At 40.3% G+C, this 22413-nt stretch overlaps 1 protein-coding gene across 3 annotated transcripts; it reads left to right on the top strand.

Moving 5' to 3' along the window:
* Window positions 1-538: 538 nt before the first annotated feature.
* Window positions 539-22291, top strand: USP14 (ubiquitin specific peptidase 14). Of its 3 annotated transcripts, none has more exons than XM_074146264.1 (16): window positions 539-711; window positions 3323-3468; window positions 4116-4148; window positions 6001-6105; window positions 7796-7899; window positions 10016-10074; window positions 11975-12105; window positions 12414-12494; window positions 13225-13304; window positions 14865-14979; window positions 16305-16370; window positions 17250-17342; window positions 18253-18381; window positions 19485-19545; window positions 21223-21330; window positions 21466-22291. In XM_074146264.1, exons 1-16 carry the CDS (start codon window positions 696-698, stop codon window positions 21615-21617), a joined length of 1479 nt encoding a protein of 492 aa, XP_074002365.1. In that variant the 5' UTR covers window positions 539-695; the 3' UTR covers window positions 21618-22291. The 3 variants fall into 3 exon arrangements, with proteins under 3 accessions (XP_074002365.1, XP_074002364.1, XP_074002366.1); XM_074146263.1 differs by having other exon boundaries at window positions 696-711; window positions 12414-12500; XM_074146265.1 differs by lacking the exon at window positions 6001-6105 and having other exon boundaries at window positions 696-711.
* The last annotated feature ends 122 nt before the right edge of the window (window positions 22292-22413 follow it).

The raw sequence follows: 22413 nt of genomic DNA on the forward strand, positions 1-22413 counted from the left end.
CTTAATAAAGTTCTTCTGTTGACAATTTTATCTCTTAGCCCACAGTTTCCTATAACCCTAAAGCCTTTCATCCACAACAGCCTTTTCTTTTTTCTCTCCCCCCCCGCCCTAGCTTCGTGCAACCACAGCCCCTGGGTACACCACCCCACCGCCCACAGGCCCACCTCAGCTCTCCACCACGTCGCCCCCTACGCTGCTATTCCCTGCCCTTTGCACCCACGGCGGCTTCTGCCCTGGGAGGAGACCGGGCTCTTCCCAGGCTCCGACAAACCACCGTTCGTCCGTGGGCAGCCCACGGCCGGAGCCGTTCCTCTTCCCCGGTCCGAGGGCCAGCGCTTCCTTCCTCCAGCCGGGCGCCCTGCCCTGCCTCAGACCCGGCCACTGCGACCGTTGCTCCGCCGAGAAGCCGTTAACGGCTGCACCGCGCGACCGCCCTCCTCCCGCGCCCCGGCCGCCGCTCCGCCCTTCCGGCGCTGCGCGCGCAGCCCACCCCACTTCCGGCGAGCGGGCCCCGCTTGCAGCGTCATCCTGAGGGGCCGGTTTGAATGAGACCCCGAAGGAGGGAGGGACGCGCCGCTGCCGCCGCCATCGCCTGCCCGCTCCCTCCCCGCTAACGCCGCTCCCCGCCGCCTTTGTGCTTCCCCCGTCGCCACCGCACCCTCCCGGGACACGGCGCGCCGCTCGCCCCCTCCGCCATGCCGCTCTTCTCAGGTGAGCCGGTCCCGCCGCCCGCGCCGGGCCTGGCGGGGCCCGGCCCGGCCCGGCCCAGCCCGGCCGCAGCCTGGGGCTGGGGGAGGGCAGTGCCTGCGGTGGCGGGTGCCGTTGCCTCAGCGACGAGCCCTCCTCGGTAGCCCCGCCGCCCCCACCCGGGCCTTTCCCGCCGCCGGGCGGGGGAGAGGCGGGCGGTGCCTCCCGAGGGGCAACGGGAAGATCCTCCGGCCGCCCCACCGGCCCCCACACGTGTCCGCCGCGCCCGGTTGAGGGCAGCACCGGGAGTTCCCCGGGGCGTGCGGGCGGCCCGGCGCGGGAGGCGGCCTGGCCGGCTGAGGAGGAAGTGTTGGCCTGGCCCGGCTGGGGCGAGGGGCGAGCGGTGTTGGTGGCCGGGAGGGCCCTTTCGGCAAGGCTCGGCCGTGCGAACGGGTGTCATATGTGTATCGCGTGCGATCGTGCCTCGGTATTGCCCCTTCTTGGTTTATTTTTGTTTTGTGTTAAGGTAAGTGCTGCTGTCTGTCAAGTGAGCCACAATTCTGCATCCGTGCCTCCAAATTTATTTAGGTGCATCTGCCTCTGCTCTTGTAAATCCGTGATTTACTAGTTAAAACCAGAGGAGTTAAAATTTTCCTAAATTGTATCACATTCCACTTGCCCTCCTTGTTGGGAAGGAAAGTTTCTAGTGAAGACTGCAAGAGCCAAAACCTCTGGTGACACTTCTAGGGCTGGTTACTGGCTCATTTATGTTTTGCAGGTTTGGCCCCTCGCGGCTTCTTAGTATGTGAGGAACAGTCTGTAGAAGGCCTCAGTACACAGCTGTGTCCTTGTTTTTCCACTATTTTAATTGTGTTTGGCAAACTGGGATCCTGATGTCAGTACAACGGGACTTTTCTGAACCCTAGCACATCTGTATAAGATGCGTTTTCTGTTCAGTGGGGCAAATATGTCCTTCCTCTTTCTTATTTTCCATTATTTTCAAATTAACAATTTTCTCTCCTTATTTTCAAAACTTCTGGTGAAATTTCCGTTGCGATCTCTGAAGAGAAGACGCTCACGCTCCTCAGTCTCCTCCTCTTGAGTGCTGAGTTGTCAAAACCGGTGACACTACAGATTAATAATTGCTAACTTCTGCATATCTAGCGATTGGATGCATGACTGTTCAAAAATGCAAAACTTAAAAGACTCTGCAGCTGACTTGCTCAGTGACTGAGTGGGTTGTCTTCTCAGAAAATGAGAAAAGACTTGAGCTTGGTAGGTCTTAAATATGCAAAATAAGAAATGTGTTTTTTTAAAAAAACAGAAGGTTGGGCAAATCAGAAGGTACTTTCTGCTCGAAATCCTGAAAAGCCAGTCATTTGAGTTGCTTTGTAGGCTAATTTAGACTGAGTTTTGGTTATTCTCGTTACCCGTCACAAGCACTGCATACGTCTGAAATCTGAACCTTCTTGGAAGGTTTTTTTAAATCACAACTTTTAAGAATTTTGTGTTGAAAAAAACTTTGAGTTGCTGTAGTATATTTACTTAAAGCCAAAGCCCAGGTAGAAGGAAGGATATGGCTTTCTTAAAGTATGGTATTTCAGCCACTTGCTGTGGACATAGGATATTACCGTGTTCTATACTTTGCAGATTTTCAGCAAAACTGCAGCTTGCTAAAGTAGCCTTTTGCACCTATGATAGTCATTGAAAGTGATCAAAGACGTGATCGTTCTTTAGAAACGCGCTGTTTATTCCAGACATTTTTGTCTTCTCTGGTTAGTACTAGCTTTACCGAAGTGCATGTGCCTTTGCGTTGTTCTGCTTAATGTTTCTGCTGGTAATCCCATTTCCAACATCAAGAGTTACACTTTGCATGACCAAATTTCCCTTCGCTTCTTAATTCCAGTCCTGCACCTTTACTGGGGTCAGGCCTTCTGGAGCTGCAACCTGTGCTGGGTTCTAGTCCGTATTTGCACACAGGTATGCTGTTTGTGTGAACGCTATCAAAACTCAGGAGGGTAACAGTGACGGTGGTGTAAATGACACTATGAGGTTCACCTCCTATTGAAAGGAAGCAGGAGGTGTGCTATTTTATGGGTCTTGTCTTGACACGCACTTACCTTCACATGTAGCTCCACGTGAACGATACTGGTAGCCAAAACTGTGTCTGTCAAACAGTTGCTTTGCTTTTAAAGAACATGGTATTGTTTGCGTTGAAGGAGGATGGAAATGCTATGGAAAACTGAAGTGGAATCGCACGTCTGAACTTCCTTCAGGAATTTGTTTGCAATGAACAGCGCTAAGAGATTGGGAGAGTTGCTTTCGAGCTGCTTTTGTGAAGATTTGCCCAAAGAATTTCTGATGCTGTTATACACACGTATTGCTTGCAAAGTTTTTCAGTGTATATGTTGCTTACAGTTGTTTTGTAGGATGTTCTTAGACTTGTTGGAAATAGTATGTTCTGATGGCGACACCTTGAAGAAAAGGTGACCTTTAGCTATTGACAAGTTTTAGAGTTAAAAACTGAATGTTTTGAGATGGTATAACATCTGGAATTTGAAATACTGGGTTAACCTTGGTAATTGCATTCTTGTATATTAGGAAATAATCTAGTTTCAAAACGTTTTGTTTGCAGTTAACGTAAAATGGGGAAAAGAGAAATTCGATGGTGTGGAGCTTAACACTGACGAACCTCCAATGGTCTTCAAAGCCCAGTTGTTTGCACTGACTGGAGTTCAGCCAGCTAGACAGAAGGTTATGGTTAAAGGAGGAACTCTGAAGGTAGAACTATGTGTTTTTTTGTGTTCTTTCTAACTTTATTAAATTATAACGTAATGAGCAATGACCATATTTCTGAGTGTTTCTCCAGAAGATCTTTCATTGTATGTATTAAACTGACTACACTTTTCAGAAATAATTCTGTTTGGTTCATTGCCTACTACTGGAAAATACTGGCAAAAGTGTGTTGCTAAATGGTTGGGAGGTTCACTGCTGTTTTAAAACACTTCTTCACTCTTTCATACCAAACGCTACTCTGCTTGATGAGGGTTTTTTTCTGTTCCTTTTTAAAATGTTCAGAACCTGAATGCAACTTTTTTTGTTTTTTAGCTTGTTTAAGAAAAGTTTCTCTGGCACTTCTTTGCTAGAGACTTATCGGTATAATGTGATATAAGTGATTTTCCTACAAAAAGTTGTTTACATCTCAGCAGTGTTGAACAACAGATGAAGAACCTTATTGAAGAGATGACTTGGCTGCTTTTTATTTTAGTCAGACAAGACTTGATGTGTAAATAGTTAATATTGTGGAATCTTGGATGAAACACAATTGTATATTTAGAAATATGTGATTAATATTAATGAAAATACTTGCTTGTCTTTTGCCGTGAGATAATTAACCTGTCTTTTATTTTATTTAATTTCAAATACAGGATGATGACTGGGGGAACATAAAAATAAAGAATGTAAGTTCTGAGGAATAACCAAATTTTACTAGTTTGATTTTTATTTTGGCATTTAAAGAAAGATTTAAAGTTTTTGCTGTTGCTGTTTGAATGGTTAGCTCATTCTTAAAATTATTTTTCATGAAGGTCTGATTTTTATAGTTATCATACCTAAGCATTCTTCCAAAGTTCTCACCATTTATTTGTAAAAAATCTTTTTTGGGCATCAGTAGGGAAATAATCCTGTCTTCCTGAAGTACTTGGGAGCGTATATTTCTTTCTTTCTTACAGGAATTGTTCTGGATCAGACCAGTGGTACTTCTGTGTTGTGTATCTGTGACCATAATAATAAACAATGTTATTTAGAGAGAGCTTGTGAACCTGGGCAGTCTCTGCAGTCTGTTGTGCTTGTGCATCCCCAGCATGGAAAACTGTTGCCTTACAAATGCTGGAATTACAGCTCTGCCTATTTCCTTTTTTATCAAGCTGCTGAAATTTGTTCTCCTGTACTAAATAGCTGCTGTTTAAAGACAAAGCCCTTAGTAATGGTTATTCATACTTTTGACTAGTTCAAAAAGAAAACAAAAAGTGAATATATTTGTGTTTCTTACCTATATAATATTGTAATGGGGAATCCCAAAGATTTTTGTTCAGGGCTTTTTTTTGGTCATTTTCATTTCTGTAGGTGTCTTGTAACATCTGTTTGGTACAGGTTTTACTCCAGCTCTTTGCTGAGCAGATCGAACTAGGTAGCATTCCTCTTACCCTTACAATTACTTTGCAAGCATCTATTAGTAGCCTATAGTTGCTATAAGTTGTTCAGCAAAACCCCCAGTACATAATATTCTTGTCCTTTTCTGCACACTGTTAGACTCATAGCTGCCTTGTTATATACAAGTTCTAGGGATTTATTTACACTGTCAAAGCAGTTTCTTTCCGTTCTGTTGCCATCCTTTTTCTTAGCAATGTATTTTTCAAGGCCCCAGATAGCCATTTTCTCCCCCTTTGATAGATCTTATCATGTAGATGTAGTGCTGTTGAATGCTGAAAAACTGCTTTTCTTTATGCTAGTCCAGCAAGCATGGAAACTTGATTGCTTTTTTTCCCCCCCTTGCACGCAAGTCCTTATGCCTAAACTTATGGGGTCATTTTGGTTATTTTTAACTTTTCAATCAGTTTAACGTCCTCAGAACTTGCCAGACCAAAGGGTGGTACTTCCCTTTCCTGCTTGCTCTTCAGGTGAAAAAAACAATTCTGAACCCAGAGTTGTGGTCCTCATTATTACCCACATGTGTCTGAAGTGTTTCCCAGGATTCAAGGCTAAACATGAGGGTAGTTTTTGTTGTTGTTTAGAGAAGTCTGAGTTTGAGAACTTAAGACTGTAGATTGAGAAGCTCAAATATTGCATCTTCTTTCAAATTGAAATTTAGCTGCTCAGTTATCCTTGGTTCTAAGGTATTTTCTAAAGCTTAAGGGAAAGAGGAATATTTGCACTGAAGTGTTGAAGATGCGTGATCCCTAGTGATCCATCAGGAAGGGAACTTTTCTGAACACTTTGCATTGGGGTATTTCATGAATGTTAAATTAAGTCCCGATTGGAATCTTGCGTTGTCAGCTGCTGCCAAGCTCAGCCAGGCTCAGTGGAAATGTCTAGCAAGGATAATGCTGTGGAATTGTTCTCAATAAGTACTTTCTAGGTAATGGGAAAGTTAAGAAACAACAGTGCATTATCAGCTCTGTAAACTAAGAGAAAGACTGTGCTTATTTTGGGGGAAATAGCTGAAATATGTCAAGAGCTTAATGATTTTATTTTATTTTTTAAGCGGAAATAACTGCCCTTAAATACTTATTACTATTTTTACTGTGTTTCAAGGGGATGACCTTATTAATGATGGGTTCTGCAGATGCGCTTCCGGAAGAGCCAGTTGCTCGACCCGTCTTTGTAGAAGACATGACAGAGGAACAGTTGGCTTCAGCTGTAAGCATATTTCAAACTTTCTCTTGTAAACCTTTGAATAATCACAAGTTTTTAAATCCTTGCACTTGCTTAAAAGTGGATTTCGCAATGGTAATGTTTGTTTAGCACTTATAGCTTCTCAAAGAAACGCAAATTTACGTCAATAACCCAATTGGTAGCAGTGATGAGAAGTCTGGAATTTCATTTCAATAGTCATATAAGTAGTGCTGTCTTTTCTTTAAGCAGCTTAGTAAATTTTCTAAAAATAGCATTGCTGTACTGTCCTGATCTTTGCCTGAATAAGGGCTCTTAGATGTGCAAAATGGTTTCCTGCCTTCTTCATAGCTGTGAAGGGAAACCAGGGTGTTTTTGGGGTGGGGTGTGTTTGGGGTTTTGTTTGTCCTCATTAGTACTATTAGCTAAACTTTCTAAAAAATGAAAGTAAGTTTGACATTAGTGGCATAGATTATATGTTTTCCCTGATGGGAGTAAAGTCTGGAAGAGCATAATTAATTTCTCTTTTTTTTTTTTTTTTTTTAATGAAGTACCTTCTGTTTGTTCTGTTTGTTTCCTTTTTTTTTTTTTTTTTACAATTTGAAAGGCTTAATTTTCTCATCATCCACTTGAAGTAGGAGCTCTTCATCATACTTAAAACAGTTGCGTGACTGTTGTAAACTGCGCATGCAGAATGATAATACTTTAAAGCGTGTCCGTATCAAAACAGATCTGTAGTTTAGGACTGGTTTTGTGCTTCAGTATTTAATGGTTTCCACGGCACCAGCAGGTGAAGGATATTTCTGTATTTTTGAGACTAACCCCTATACACAGACTTTGAGATAACCGAGAGGCAAACGAGGAGATGATTCAGTGTCAGATAACATTTTGAAAAAGTTGGTCATGTTGCATTTCTCTGATTGAAATTTTGTTATACATCAAAATCCAGTCGTCCGTACTGCATGTATTCATTAAAAATGGAATGCACAGCTAAATGAATTCTCTCTTCCTAAAATAATTAAGTGGCATTGGTATGCAGTACTACTTCAGTTTCATTAAACTACGTGCTTTTCCCTGACAACTACTCAAATATGCAGGATTAAAAAAAAAAAAGAAGAAAAATGCTATTATATTGTGACTTATAGTTGTTTCTGAAACTAGTTAGTTTAATTATTAGTTGGCCTTCACATTTGTCAAAACTTCAGAAATTCACAAGTTGTCTGAAAGGATCAAATTAATGATCTGTTGCAGACTTCTGGAGAGGAGTTTAAATAATGCTTTTGTTTATAATGCTATGAACTTCATCACATTCAGAGTTTTACCGAAAACTGGTTTTAATTAAAACATCAGTGTTTTGTACAAATGTATTCATGTGGAAATTCCATGGAAGTAGAATTTTAAGGTCAAAACTTGAATGAGATTATCATTGAACTTTCTGAATGACTGCCTGCTTGAAGAATATGTTCATTAAACTAAACATGCACAGAAAAAAAACCCCAAAGCATTGTTGAATCCTAAAAGCACCAAAAGGTGAAATTATTAATATTATCAGAAAATAGATCTGGAAAACTTCATACAGTTTGATGGAATATTCCAGGTTTTACTCATCTTTGGTCATTCCTTTTCTTAGAAGTTGATGTCAAATTACAGTGTTTATACAAAAATGGTTGCACATCTCTCTCAGACCTTCAAGCACCCTTGTAAATTTTTTTGGTAGATGGAATTACCATGTGGATTGACAAACCTTGGCAACACTTGCTACATGAATGCTACGGTTCAGTGTATCCGCTCGGTGCCAGAAGTGAAAGAGGCCCTTAAAAGGTAAGATTCAGTACAAAAATACCACGACCAAAATATTTTCTTTAGCTTATGAAATAGATATTTTGTGGAATGCTCGTCTTAATACTGGTATGGATTATCATAACAATCTGTTATTCTTTAAATACGTTCAAGGTTAACATAATGATTGATTAAAGTTTATCCTATGGCTATGTTAGTCTGTATTTTTTAAAGAACTTAAGACTACTTGTTTGTTGGAACTGGCTTTTAGCGGAGAGAATGTGTTTTGCCTAGCTAAAAAATTGTTCCTATCAAGACGTTTAAAAAGCTTAAACAAGCTACTGAACTCCTGTTTTCTGGTGTTTGCATAGTCTTGTTCTGTATAAAGGAATTGTATGGAAGTCCTGTTCCTGTGAGGAACATTTTTTTTTTCAGTGGCTTTATTGCACGATGTGTTTTCAGCTATGAAACTGATGTTACTGACAGTTGGTACTTGGAGGTAGAGCAGGAAGCTCTGACATAGAACCGTGGGTGTTTCTGTGGTGGCAAACTGGAATAAGCTGGAGTTAGTGCCCTGTGGATGTATAGGGAACAGAAGACGTGCCCTTATGGAATTTGTTCCATTTGTTCTGATTGTAGAATAACTTTTCTGGGTGGGGTTTGTGGTTTTTGTTTTGGGTGTTTTTTTGTTGTTATTCTGGACTAAAATGTGAAAATGGCCATTTTGGTTTTTTGGTGAGGCATCTGCAAGAAACTTGAAAATTCAGAAAATCAGAGGGGAAAAAAAGAATACATGGCAATGGGAGCCTGAATTTGTCCTCCAGATGAATCATAATGAGAAAACCATCAGTTTTTAAAAAATGTGAGGATTAGGTAGAGCACTGCCATCTTAGGGTTAAGATAATTCTTTAAAAATACACTGCTTTCTTGACACTTTGGTACCCAGCTGGATAATCTAGATTACTGTAATCACACATTACTTAAGTACTTACAAATTTTTCTTCATTCTGTTAGGAGGTGAACCTTAATTATTTAGCACTGGGAACTATTTGTGAAGTACAGAAACTCTATTTTTCATGGTTTTCGTTGTAGGAAAGTCTGTTTATTTCCATGTAAAGGACTCTGAGTTACTGCACTGAATCAGAGTATTTGACAAATTTAACATACCAAATGTCAAAATGTACCCTATAATACTGGCAGATTGCAATACAAGATGTGGCCTTATTGTCTGTGGGAAGTCAGATCCACAGGCAGCCACTCTGTTTTCCCCTGGAGACTTAGCTTTTATTTGGTCTTCCCTGCTTGACAACAGCGTTGAAGGGTATATGGCAGTGGGAGAGAGGTGAAAGGACTCAAATGGGAAAGCTTACTATTATGGCTTCATTTCTCACCAGCTGCTCTGGTCTCTGCAAAGGGTACTCCCTGTTTTGTAGCATGATGGAGGCAAGTTTCCTGCTCATCATCTAGCAGTGGACAGAATTCTTAAAGTTCAGTCTGAGACTAAAGAATGCATGAGACCTTCCTTTTGCTTGAGGGCTTATATGCTTCAAGGAGGCCATCTGTTCCTTGGGCAGGTGTTAAATTAAGAAATCATTCAAAGAAGAGTGGCAAGTTCTAGTAATACGAGTGGACTCCCATACTTTTTCAGCGTAGGAAATGACTCCTCAAGAAAAATGTCTCATCTCTCACTGGTTTGCTTCTGCTGTGGAGGTTGGAAGCAAACCTGCCCTCTGTCTCTGTGCTTTTTATCTGCCATCTAACCTTGAAGGTGGTTTTTTCCACGTATCTGAAGAAAGTGTGGCAAATGTTTCAGAAATGGGGTAGCTTCTATTCAGACTTTTTCTCAGTTTCTTTAAAAATAGATTGAGTCTTTGAGGCGAGTGGATTAGGTATGCAGCAGTCATGGATCCAGACTTCTCAGTCTGCGTTTATTGTCTCAAGGATGCCAGTTTTCCTTTGCTTCCATGCTGTGCTTGCATGGAAGAGACTTTGAGGTGGGTGTGAGTAAATCTTATCTTCAGTTACTTCTGGTTTGGTGATTTGATTTCTTTTGATACATTTAAATAAATTTAACTGCTGTCTGCTTTGTGATTTTGAAAAACTGACTGTTTTTCTTGATTGTGTTTAATTGCATACAAACTATTTTTCTCTGTTTTAGGTATGGTGGTGCCTTAAGAGCTTCAGGAGAAATGGCCTCTGCTCAATACATTACTGCAGGTTGGTGTTTAGAGTAGAACACAGAGTTTGAGGCTAGTGTGTGATTTCCTGCTAACTGCTCATGAAAATTGCAGTTAGAGCACTGCGTATTTTTCTTTAGGACATATGCCTTAGGAATTTTGGATCTGCTAGCACTGGAGGATTCATTTTGCTCTGTTGTTAATATCTTTAAAGGTTATTCTGACTGTGACTTCAAAGCATACATCTCTGCGTATTACCTAGCTGAACGCTAGGAAAAATATATTCAGTTGTGCTCTAGGCTTAGATAGAAATCATTTGTATCTCTTAACTGTTTTGCATATAGGCATAAAGTAATTAGAACTTCCTAAAGCAGACTCCATCCATCTGTTGATTTCATCATTTTGTGTAGAAATATATTAGTGTACAGTTCTGTGTTTCATTTAATGGTAGGCTAACGCCATACTCCTAGAATATATATTTCGTTGATATTTTTAAATATGATTTATTGGGTAAGCATTATTATTAAGGTGGTAGTTGATGCTTTATCAGTGGTCTTAGCCTTTACCCTAGAGATCCAGATTTCCTAAATGAAATAGAAAGTAGTGTCTTCAGAAGGAAAGTTACTCTTTGTTGTGGTGATCTGGGTGCTCACGATGTGAGAGCTCACGATGGCCCCGTATCTCCAAGTTCTAACTAGAATTCTAGTTAGACCCCTTACACTTGAACAAGGGTACTACTTGTCCACTTTTTCTTTTTTTACTCTATTTCATTGCCCCACTAAGATGCTGGGCCAGGACACTGGGATTTCTACCAGTCCATTTAAGGAAAAACAAAACAATATAAGGAAGGAAAGGTCCAGTTTGTGGGTATGCCTGCTGATCGAATTTTGGGGTGGTAAGTTCAATGGTTACTCTATACAACCATGCCTGCCCCTCCCCTTTTCACTGCCTTTACTTCGTGTCCCTTGTTTTCTTTTTAAGGTGACAGCTCTGCTTTTTAGGAATCGTAATAGTTTAAGTAATTCATAGTTAATTCTTTGGTGCTGAGCTGGTCAAGAACTCCTGCATGACACTTGTGGCATTTTTTTTAATTGCTGTGTCATATCAGTTGTCCCTCTTATCAAGGTCAGTAAAGATATTTCTTAAAGTGAGGAAGCATCTGACCTTGGTTCCTTATAATCTTGCCTATATTCACTTATTCAACAGTATCATTCATTAGTCTCTCCACTTGTAAATTAGTGACCATGCAGACTGTTGCCTGGGTTGTTGTGAGGATTAACAGGTATCTCTGAAGTGATTTGTGTATTTAAAATGCTGTAACCTGAGTAGATAAGATATCTAGTAGTGTGTCTGGAGCAAAAAAAGAAAGCCATGTGTATTGTCATACAATCAGTAGCGTTCATCAAATTGCACATAGTTATGAACTGTCTGCACGTATGCATACACATACTTGTTTTCCTGGGTCTTAAATTAAGCATGAGTATTTTCTAGATATTTTTGTTGGGAAGAATGAAAGTTTTTTCCCTGTAGTTGGAGAAACTTAAGCTCCTCTAGAGGATAGATTGTGAATGCCTTCTGGTTTTTCTAGGTGTAGTCCATTTGTGAAAATACTGTTCCTCAGATGTGTTTCAAATGAAATCTTAACTGCTTAAAAATGTTTTTTTTTTTCTTCTGTTATCAGCCAGGAAAGGCAAGGCACTGTGTGCCAAACTCTCAGAGTTGTCAACTTTACACTTGCAAAGTCATGTTCACAAATGAGATCTTAGGTGCACCTGCTATACCACCTGGAAAACTTGGTCCTGCTTTGAAAAGATCAAATTGGACACTGTTAAATGATCAATCTTAAAATGTTGCTGCTGTTTTACTATTCTTTTTAAACTTCCTGCCATGTTTGAATTGTTTTTCCACTTCTCAAAGCATTCACTTACTTTTTCTTCAAGCTCTTAGAGACTTGTTTGATTCCATGGATAAAACTTCCACCAGTATCCCACCTATCATTCTCCTGCAGTTTTTACATATGGCCTTCCCACAGTTTGCAGAGAAGGGCGACCAAGGCCAGTACCTTCAACAGGTAAAGACTGATTATTAGCTTTTTTTTTTTTGAAAATTCTTTATCATGTTGGAAGTTGAGAATAAGAATTATTTAAAACTTTCCTTCTCTTGTGAAAATAATTTATCCCAGTAAAGCGTTTGCTTTTATATCATGTAGAAAAGTTGGATGTAATATCAAGTGCTAGCTCTGAAAATGTATGGTGGAATAGGGAGAAATTCTTAGTTAAGGAATCCTTATGTTTGGTTTTATAATGTAAAGATCGATGGATTTAATGTTACTAAATTGTAATACGACTAGTCAGATTGAATGTTCTGTTCCCTTCCTAGGATGCCAATGAGTGCTGGGTGCAGATGATGAGGGTACTACAGCAGAAGCTGGAAGGCATAGAAGGTGATACAGTTATGGAGGTAATTGTAGTCTTACTCTAACCAGAGTTAGGATTTATAATGTTGTACTTGCGATTCACGTATTTTTGGTAAGGATTATCTGTTTTGTGAGTTCTTTGACATGTGTCTGTAGTCCAGTAAGTGAAGTTGCTTTCTGATGTGTCCGATCAGCATAATGCTACCTATATCATGTCAGTCATGCTTTGGAGTCTACTGTAGGAATGCTTTCCCTTTGGGCTGTGTAAGGTTTTGTGTTGGACCAGAGTGGTGGTGACTGCGTATGCAGCAGCTGGCCCTGATAACCTGTGAATTTAGCACATAAGAACTTTTTTTTTTTCATTGGCTACAAGAACACCATTTCAAACAGACAACTAGCTTAATCAACCTGATGGGAAAAACTTTAATTCATTTGTAAAGATTTTACCAGACCAACTTTCTTCTTTCTCTGGAGAGTCTTGGCAGTGGCAAAAATCTGATAGACTTCTCTAAAATTTAAGATATATTTAAGTTGGGGGGCAGGGAGGTGTGACTTTCTGATTTAAATCTTGCTTGCTAATACGTGCAAGGTGTTTTTAACAGCACACTATAAATGCATTTGTTCTGAAACTTTTATGCTGTGTAAGGAGATTGACTAGAAGAAAATGCACTTATAGAATGGTGAAGGAATAGGCTTTAAAGAAATAAATGGGGTTATTTTCGACTGTTGTTACATGTTATTTAAAGTTGCATCATAAGAGAATTTGTTTTACAGACAGATTCTGGAGCTACAGCAGCATCTTCTAAAAAGAAGAGTTTAATTGATCAGTTCTTCAGTATTGAATTTGAAACAGCGTATCCTAAGACTAAGGCAAGACATAAAGAATGATAATAATTTCACGCTTTAGGAGCTGAGTGCAGGGACCACAAAAAGCATTGTTCAGAATAGTATAGAAAATAAAGGTGTGTGTTGGGAAAGAGAGGGAATTCTGTATTGCAGGAGTACACAGAAGTTAAAGTTAAGACTGGATATACATTGACAGAGAGGATGATGTGGGGCAAAAACACGGTAATGGAAATTTACAGGAAAAAAATGCACTGACTTTAAATACCAGATTTCCTCCCCAGAGAAGATTGCCAGGTATGTATTTCATGGATGCTGACATGTCTTATCCAAATAAAAGTAATTATTGTCCTAAATAGCCTTTTTTTTTGTCTCGTAAGGGAGTGTTGCTGATATACTTGGCATACTAAATGTGCACAAAAGATAGCTTGATGGATTTTTTTTTTTTAAGAAATAAATTAGATGCACGCTGTTAGATGAGTAAGAAACGGATGTGGCTGACAAGTTTCTGGAAGCTTTTTTTTTTATAGCAAGAACAAAAAGCGTATGACCACGTGGCACACATCTTACGCCAAGTATTACTCTTTTCTCACTTCACCTCAAAATCCTGGCCATCATGAAACTGACCATCACTTTTAAAAAGAATTATACTGTGTGTTTTACTTGTCTGAAATAAGGAAACATCCCCTTAGATGAGGTATTTTATCTCATAGCTTGGTAGTGATAAGAGTAAAGGTCTTTGTTAAGGCATGCATCTCTCTCCCTGTGTTGTAATGTTTGTTATCCCTGAAATAGTTGGGAGGAGCAGAACGAGTAGCTAAGAGGAATGATGCATAGGCTAATGGCAGGAGGAAGATACTTGCTAGAAAAGTCATGTTGCAAGCCTTCTAAGTGTGATTATGGCAGCATTTGTAGAATAGGTGCATTCAGAGCAGTCAGAAAAATGTCTAGTTAGAAGGAAGTGGTGAGAGAAAAGGATTCGGGTAAAAGTATGAAAAAGAAGAGGTTGGACAGAATGATTAGAAGAATGTGTAGAAAATAATGAATAAATGGACTTCATTTCGGTGAAAAGGGCAGATACAAGGCAGGGAAAGGAGGTCGTGCATGTTGACAGAAACAGGAATTCTGGCCAGTATCAGGAATAGAAGAACTTCATTAATTGTAAACAGCAATGGAGCATAACGTTGCAGGAGGGCTTCATAACTTGCTATTGGGAGCCAGTTAGTATGGTATTGGCAGCCAGTTATTATGGTCTGTGTCCTGGAGATTAGGGGTGGGGGGAGAAGAAAGAACAAAGCAGGCCTCACAAGCTTAAGTGGTGATTAAAAATTTATTTTACTTTTTTTGGTGTGCTGTCTGCTTCAGCTACCACTTGTCATTAGACGCAAAGGAACAGATTGGTCAGAAGGAAGGGTTGTTTCAAATCTTCTTTTTTATACTACAAGAAGTAAAAGTACTCTTGATGCACAAGCACAGGATTATCTTAAATTATGATGCTGTTCAGCATGTTGTTTTCACTAGAGCAGTAGTTCAGCTCTTGGTGCATGATGGTTTTCCTTAATTTTGTGAAGCATGAAATGTACAGAAGCTGAAGAAGAGGAGGTTACTAAAGGAAAAGAGAATCTGCTTCAGCTTAGCTGCTTTATCAACCAAGAAGTGAAATATCTGTTTACAGGACTAAAATTGGTAAGCCATTACAACTTTTATTTCACTGAAATTCTAAATGATCTGTGTTTTTGATCTGTGACTTGGAATAGACATCTGCTGCCCAAGCTTTATAAAGTTCCAAGTTTTTTTTTTTTGGTGTTCAATGGGAAGATGGCAGTGAAAATGAATAATTGCATGTTAATGTAAAGTAGACTTCAACAGAGATTTTTTTTTTTTTTTTTGACCCTGACATGGCCTTCCCTGTGCAGTAGCCAAGTGCAAGCCAATTTGCTACTTGATTGTTCAGCTGGCTTTCACTGCAGACTGAGCAGTAGCAGGATTTAAGCATGCTGTCAATGGTTCCCAAAACGTTCAAAAGTCAGTTTTAAAATAGGGTGGCATTTGGGATGCTAATCAAAAAACCAGACGCTGGAACAACTAAACTTAAATTTAATTTTGCAGATTTTGAAGGGGGGTGTCATTTTCCATGACACAGCATCATCTTTAAACTGTTTATTTAAGTAGAACTTCTCGAAGTGGACTGTGCTTCTTATTTATTTATTTCTAAGTTTTCAGGGTTATTTGGGCAGTTGGAAGGAGCAAGGAGAGGACTTACTACAAAACCTTTGTAGTAACTGCTCTTGCAGAGTATTTGTAAAAGAGCAGGGATGGAAGGCAATGATCTGGTTTGTACAGGACTGGACCAAGTAGCGTGGCTCTCAGATAACCTTGGTGTCTGTTTTTTCTTTCTTGGCATAATTTAGAAGGAAAAGTAAGATAAAATAGTTAATGCTCACAAATTATGAAAGATTATGAAAAAAGAAACCTCGCTTTTCAGGCCAAAAAAGGACTTCTAGAATTCTTAGGCTGGATTGCCTGTAGCAGGAGAGTCATAGCACTAACAACCAGGCCACTTTTTCCCTGAATTCGGAAAGGTCCCTGGAAGCAGAGTATCCCCACCTGTCTCCTTATATACAGCTCTCTCTGCTTTAGACTGAGAGTTGAGAAATGTGCAAATATTCCTGTCAGAAGAAACTTCAGATTTTGCTCAGTTGTGTCCCAAGCATGACATGACACATTTGTAACCAAATCCAGTTGCAAGTTTTACTTGTGCAGAATAAAATTTTCTGCAGAGAGAAACTCCATGTTGTCAGGGCTGAGGAATGAGCCTGGAGCTGAACAAATGAATGGGGATGGTCTTTCTGCCAAGGGATTTTGAAATGATGTGTGTTGTAATGGCTGATAGCAGCAGAACAGATTGGCAGAACAAGATTTAGTTAATGACTTGTTTATCCGCGCTCTGCTTTTCTTTAAGCCGTGTGTTATGATGAATGTATGTGTTACTACCTTTTTTTTTTTAACAGCGTCTTCAAGAGGAAATTACCAAACTTTCTCCAACACTGCAGAGAAATGCACTCTATATCAAATCTGTGAGTGGTGCTTCTGTTGCTCTCTTTATGATTCTTTTAACTGTTGTCAATTTTCTGTCCCAAAACACAAAGTTATTGCTGCAACAGCATAGAATCGTAGAATGGTTAGAGTTAGAAGGGACCTTAAAGATCATACAGTTCCAACCCCCCTGCCATGGGCAGGGACACCTCCACCAGAGCAGGTTGCTCAAAGCCCCATCCAGCCTGGTCTTGAACACTTCCAGGGATGGGGCAACCCCAACTTCTCTGGGCAACCTGTTCCAGTGTCTCACCACCCTCACAGTAAAGAATTTCTTCCTAGTATCTAATCTAAATCTCCCCTCTTTCAATTTAAAACCATTACCCCTCATCCTGTCACAACATTCCCTGATAAAGAGTCCCTCCCCATCTCTCCAGTAGGCCCCCTTCAGATACTGGAAGGCTGCTATAAGGTCTCCCCGGAGCCTTCTCTTCTCCAGGCTGAACAATCCCAACTCTCTCAGCCTGGCTTCATGTAGAGAAGGTGCTCCAGCCGTCTGAGCATCTTCGTGACCCTCCTCTGGACCCATTCCAACAGGTCCATGTCCTTCCTGTGTTGAGGACTCCAGAGCCGGACACAGTACTCCAGGTGGGGTCTCACGAGAGCAGAGTAGAGGGGCAGAATCAGTCAAGTATGTGATGTGTTTATAAAGCATCTGAATATCCACTAGCAAGAAGTTTTAAGACCAGTTGAAAATTATTTCGAGTACACTACTATACAGAGCTTCAAAAGTAGGAAGCCGCCTTATACTCCTATGTGTTTGTTCTCAGAATAACCTGTAATTTAGGATGAGCAGTATTTAAGGTATAAAAGATCTGTGAATATCTAAAGTAATAGCTTTTTCTAATTTTTTTTTATAGTCTAAAATTAGCCGCTTGCCAGCGTACCTGACTATTCAGATGGTTAGATTTTTTTACAAAGAGAAAGAATCTGTGAATGCCAAAGTTCTTAAGGTAAGTTTTCTGCATATTGATGTTTAATTCCTCTTTATGCTTTTCAGTGATTTTTTTATTATAGGAGACAGCTAATACTTGAAGGCCGTTTGCTAAGTTGTTTGCTTTTAAATTGCATTTCAAAATATTAACAGTGCAGTTTCTTTGCTTAAATTCAGAGTAGCTTTGTTCCCAGTTGTGGCAAACTATACTACTAGATCAGGCGGGGGGAGGAGGTAAGGGACAGCAGTGAATTTGCTCCAATACCGTTAGGATGGTTTTTGGTCTCTTTTCACCAGTGGAGGATGTTTAATTAAGGAGAGAGCCGTGCTTTCAGTCACTGGACAGTGTTCTAAAGTTGATGAGAAATGTTAATGCTAACAAACACTTCCTGTATTAGTTATGTTAATTGTCTGGCTTTCTGATTGATAAGTGCAGGAACCAGCTGCAAACAGCTAAATGTTCCAGTTCTGCTCTTTGTTGCCTTGGCTGATAGACCCCCAGGCTGCCCGGGGAGCAGCATCACGATAGGCGATGCCTGTTCCTTACAAGACAAGCAAGGGAAGAAAGATTGAAGGCACATGTCAATTATTTTAGAAGATTGTTTGAATAACACGAGTTGACATTTTTGCAAGCGTTCAGTCATTCTACATGCATTTTTCATCCTTAGGCCTGTAGAGGTATTTCCACAGTATAAAAGTATGACAGGTGATAATAAAAAATCTAAATATTTATACTGAATCAGACATTTTTCTGTGAAAGTATTGTGGCCCTTCACGTAAGTACCATCAGCAACATTTCAGTAGATCAAGTTGTCGTAAATGTGAGGAGAGTTGCATTTAATTGGACTTAGTGTTGTCTTCCCATGGGAGAATGCTTTAATGTGGAGTACCAAATTATGCTAATAATTTTTATACTTTTTACTTCCTAGGATGTTAAATTTCCTCTTATGTTGGATGTCTATGAGCTGTGTACTCCAGACCTTCAGGAAAAAATGGTTTCTTACCGATCAAAATTCAAAGATCTAGAAGACAAAAAAGTAAATCAACAGCCAAAGAATGTAAGTCTGCTGGCAATTTCATGGATGTTTTAATTAAATAAGTCATCCGTCTGAAATTGGGGTACAAATAAGGACTAGAGAAGACTTGACTTCCTTAAATATATTGTTTTCTTATTTACCATTCAAACTCCTTGGTATTGACCTTTAGATCTTCTTTGGGTATTGTCACGAAAATACAGTATCTGCTTTGGTGCTGAGAAATGTGAAATGCTGGAGACAAACACGTTGCTTAGATTTTTATTTCAAAATGTATTAAAGCGTAGTGCTTCCGCTTACCAGTATTATGCCTAATGTGTTCTGTGAATTACACAAAATTATTCTCTTCAGAGGTTATTGCTGGCTGGTGGTCACTCGTTCAGTGGAGGACAGGGAGGTATTCCTGCTCACCAGCCGGAAGGGGTTGTACAAGGGAGTACTAAGTGTCTGACTGATAAAGTTTAGAATATACATACTAGTGAGCTAAAAGACTGTACTCTAAAGATTTGGTAAATACTTCAGTCTCTTATCCTGTCTACAGATTCTAAAACTAACTTGCCTTTCTTTAATGAAGAAATAAAGTAAATGAGCTAAAACTTGTAGTAGTTTAGCCAATTATTTTTTTTTTAAAGTTTGCTGCTCTTCCTGGCCTAACTCCTGGCAGCTTCATTTAAACATTTGACTTGGGCTTGCATCTCTCTTTACAGTTAGGAACGAGGAAAGAATGCTATTTTAAAACAGAATGTATTGGCACTTAAGAGTCTGTCTGTGGTATTTTTCTTGTTACCGCTTCTGCTGCTTGCAAGTCCCCAACAGGGAATAAAATCTTCAACTGCAGAATTGTTTTCTTGCTCCAAACCTGTAAATCTGGTGGGTGAGCAGTCTAGGCAATATATGCTAAAATGGTTATAGATTTGCTTTAAAAAGTGGTCTTGATTAGATTAGGCTTTTGGATGTTCAGCTAGAAACACAGTAATGGAACTTCTTTCAAGTTGAACAGAAGAAGTTTAAGCTTAGAAATGTCTTTATGACATTTCTAAATGAAATAGAGAGTTGGTATTTAATATGATTGTGCTAAAGCTTTCTCAAAACCATTCCACACTAATTCAGCGTATTCTGTTCTTTAGTCCACTAAAAGTGATGGTGCACAGAAAGAAGTTAAATATGAACCGTTTTCTTTTCCTGATGGTGAGTACAGGGAAGTAAATCTATTTTAAATTGTATTTTTATTTACTTATGTTTAAGTGGACTGGATGGTAAGAATATTTTGAGAACCCTGGTTGTTTTTAATACCTTTGAAAATTAATCTTAAGAAACTGACAGAAATTTAAGGAATGGAAAGATTAGGCAAGTCAAAATGCTGTTGAGATAGTCAAATAATTGTCATCCACCTGACAAGTTGATGATACACAGAAGGCATGCACATCAGCCGGCAGTGTGCCCAGGTGGCCAAGAAAGCCAACGGCATCCTGGCTTGTATTAGAAATAGCGTGACCAGCAGAAGTAGGGAGGTGATTGTGCCCCTGTACTCAGCACTGGTGAGGCCACACCTCGAGTATTGTGTCCAGTTTTGGGCACCTCAATACAAGAGAGACATCAAGGTGCTGGAGCGAGTGCAGAGGAGGGCAACAAAGCTGGTGAAGGGCCTGGAAAACAAATCATATGAAGATGAAAGAGCTGGGACTGTTTAGTCTGAGGAAGAGGAGGCTGAGGGGAGACCTCATCACTCTCTACAACTACTTGAAAGGACACTGTAGAGAGGTTGGTGCTGGTCTCTTCGCACAGGTAATTAATGACAGAACGAGAGGGAATGGCTTCAGGCTCCAACAGGGTGGGTTTAGACTGAACATTAGGAAAGAATTTTTCACAGAAAGAGTGGTCGGGCATTGGAATAGGCTGCCCAGGGAGGTGGTTGAGTCACCATCCCTGGATGTGTTTAAGAGACGTTTAGATGTGGTGTTGGGGGACATGGTGTAGGGGAGAACTTTGTAGAGTAGGGTAGATGGTTGGACTCGATGATCCCAAGGGTCTCTTCCAACCTAGACGATTCTATGATTCTATGATCAAAAGGCATTTGCGTGTCACATCCAGTTGTTTTGTACAATTCCTTGTCAGTGGGAAGTAGGAAGCTGAAATTAAAACAAAAACTTAAATTGGACTTCTAAAACTGCTGTGGAGCTTGGAGCTTGAACATCCTAAGTATTCGCCCTTCTGTTGAGGATGCTGTGTAGAAGGTATTCTGGAGGTCTTGTTTACCCAAATTGTCACCATTTGGTGCTTCCTGAGGCTTGTGTGTGATGAAGATGAGAAGGCGGGGGGGGACAACGTTGACTAGATCGAGAGCATGGTGAAAACAGGATAGTCTGGAGTGCTGTGAAATGCAGTGGAGAGACATTGGGGACTGTAACACCTTTCTCCATACGTTTGGAATTCGCCAGTTTCTTCCATTGAAAAATTGAATAGTGCAATGGAACCGACTGCGGAGTGGCTGAGCTGTACCCGAGTATTCTCAGCACGTCGGTCCTTGCTGTTTCACAGCTTGCACCAGCAGCTGCTGTTTGAAGGAGGTATTGGCTGAGCCTGTCCAAAAGGTCTACTGACCACACATCATCATTTTCATGCTTTAATCTTATTGCATTTGCATGATGTCCAGGGTACATATTTATGTAATGAAAATGGACAACATTCCCAGTTTCCTGTGGGGCCGTCCTGGCTGAAAGCCCCTGCTTTTAGTTCCCAATGACTTAGAGCCACGCTGTGAATGGGGTTTCACGCAGCTGCAGCACTTCGGTCTGTGCTGTTAAAAACGCTGAAACCCTTCACGTAAGACTTGTGTAACTTTCCCTCCCCCTGCTCTTTCTTCAGATATTGGTTCTAATAATTGCGGCTATTACGACCTGCAGGCAGTGCTAACGCATCAAGGCCGATCCAGTTCCTCTGGGCATTACGTGTCTTGGGTTAAAAGGAAACAAGGTAAAAAGAAATATAAAATTATAGCGCTGTTACCCACCCCTCACAGCTTCTTTTACTTTACTTAAGGGGCTGTTAAGCACAGGTAGACTTTTTTTTTTTTCTAATTACAAATAATTCTCTTGTTTTTTCTTTCAGATGAATGGATTAAGTTTGATGATGACAAAGTCAGCATTGTTACACCTGAAGATATTTTGAGGTTATCTGGGGGCGGAGACTGGCACATAGCTTATGTTCTACTCTACGGGCCTCGCAGAATTGAAGTGATTGAAGATGAAGCTGAGCAGTAGTCTTCAGTTTTAGTCATTCTGCCTAGGTGTGAAATAAATGTTGATTACTGATCACTTCTTTTAACCCCAGAGCTTTAGCAAGTGGAGAAATAATTCGTTCAAACCTTTTCATGTGAAGAGGGATATTGTTTTAAAACTGATCCGTGTACCAATTAGTCACTACTGGACTGGACTGCCCACTGTGGTGGTGACAATACTTAAAATAGCTTTAATGTCTTGCAAAAGATAATTTTTTTTAAATGAGCCTCTCCCCCCCCCCCCCCCGATGTCATCAAGTATTTATTACACACCTATTCTCACATTTCTTACTCTTGCATGGTTTATACCACAGTTCCGTAGCTCTCCATCCTTTGCCTTTCCTGGCAGTTCCGTTAGGAAGGCAGAAGAGAAACTGTTGCCTTGTTGCATAACTCCGTGCTGGTGCCCGTAGCTGCTGCCCACGGCTACAGTCAATCAAGTTCTTGTCCAGCCTGACCTGCTGACTCAGTCTGTTCTGTTGCTGGCATCTCACGATTGCAAAATAAATTGTGATCAATAATGTGTCTCCATTAAAAAAAGTTCATGTCTGGGTGGTGTAGTTTAGTATGTCTTTGGTTTCGCTTCTTGGCCACCACTGATCAATGTCTCAAAGCGGTTATGTAATAAAGCCACTTTTTTTTTTTTGTTTTTGTTTAAGCTGTAGGTGTCTCTCTCCTGTCCTGCTACTCTTTACTCTGCAGATAAGTCTTATACGGCGGCTGCAAAACTGGGGCTTGCTCACAGTAACTTCTGTCCCTGCCCCCCAGGAATGGATGCA

This window comes from Numenius arquata, chromosome 4 (assembly GCF_964106895.1).
Source record: "Numenius arquata chromosome 4, bNumArq3.hap1.1, whole genome shotgun sequence".
In the NCBI taxonomy this organism is placed as follows: Eukaryota; Metazoa; Chordata; class Aves; order Charadriiformes; family Scolopacidae; genus Numenius; species Numenius arquata.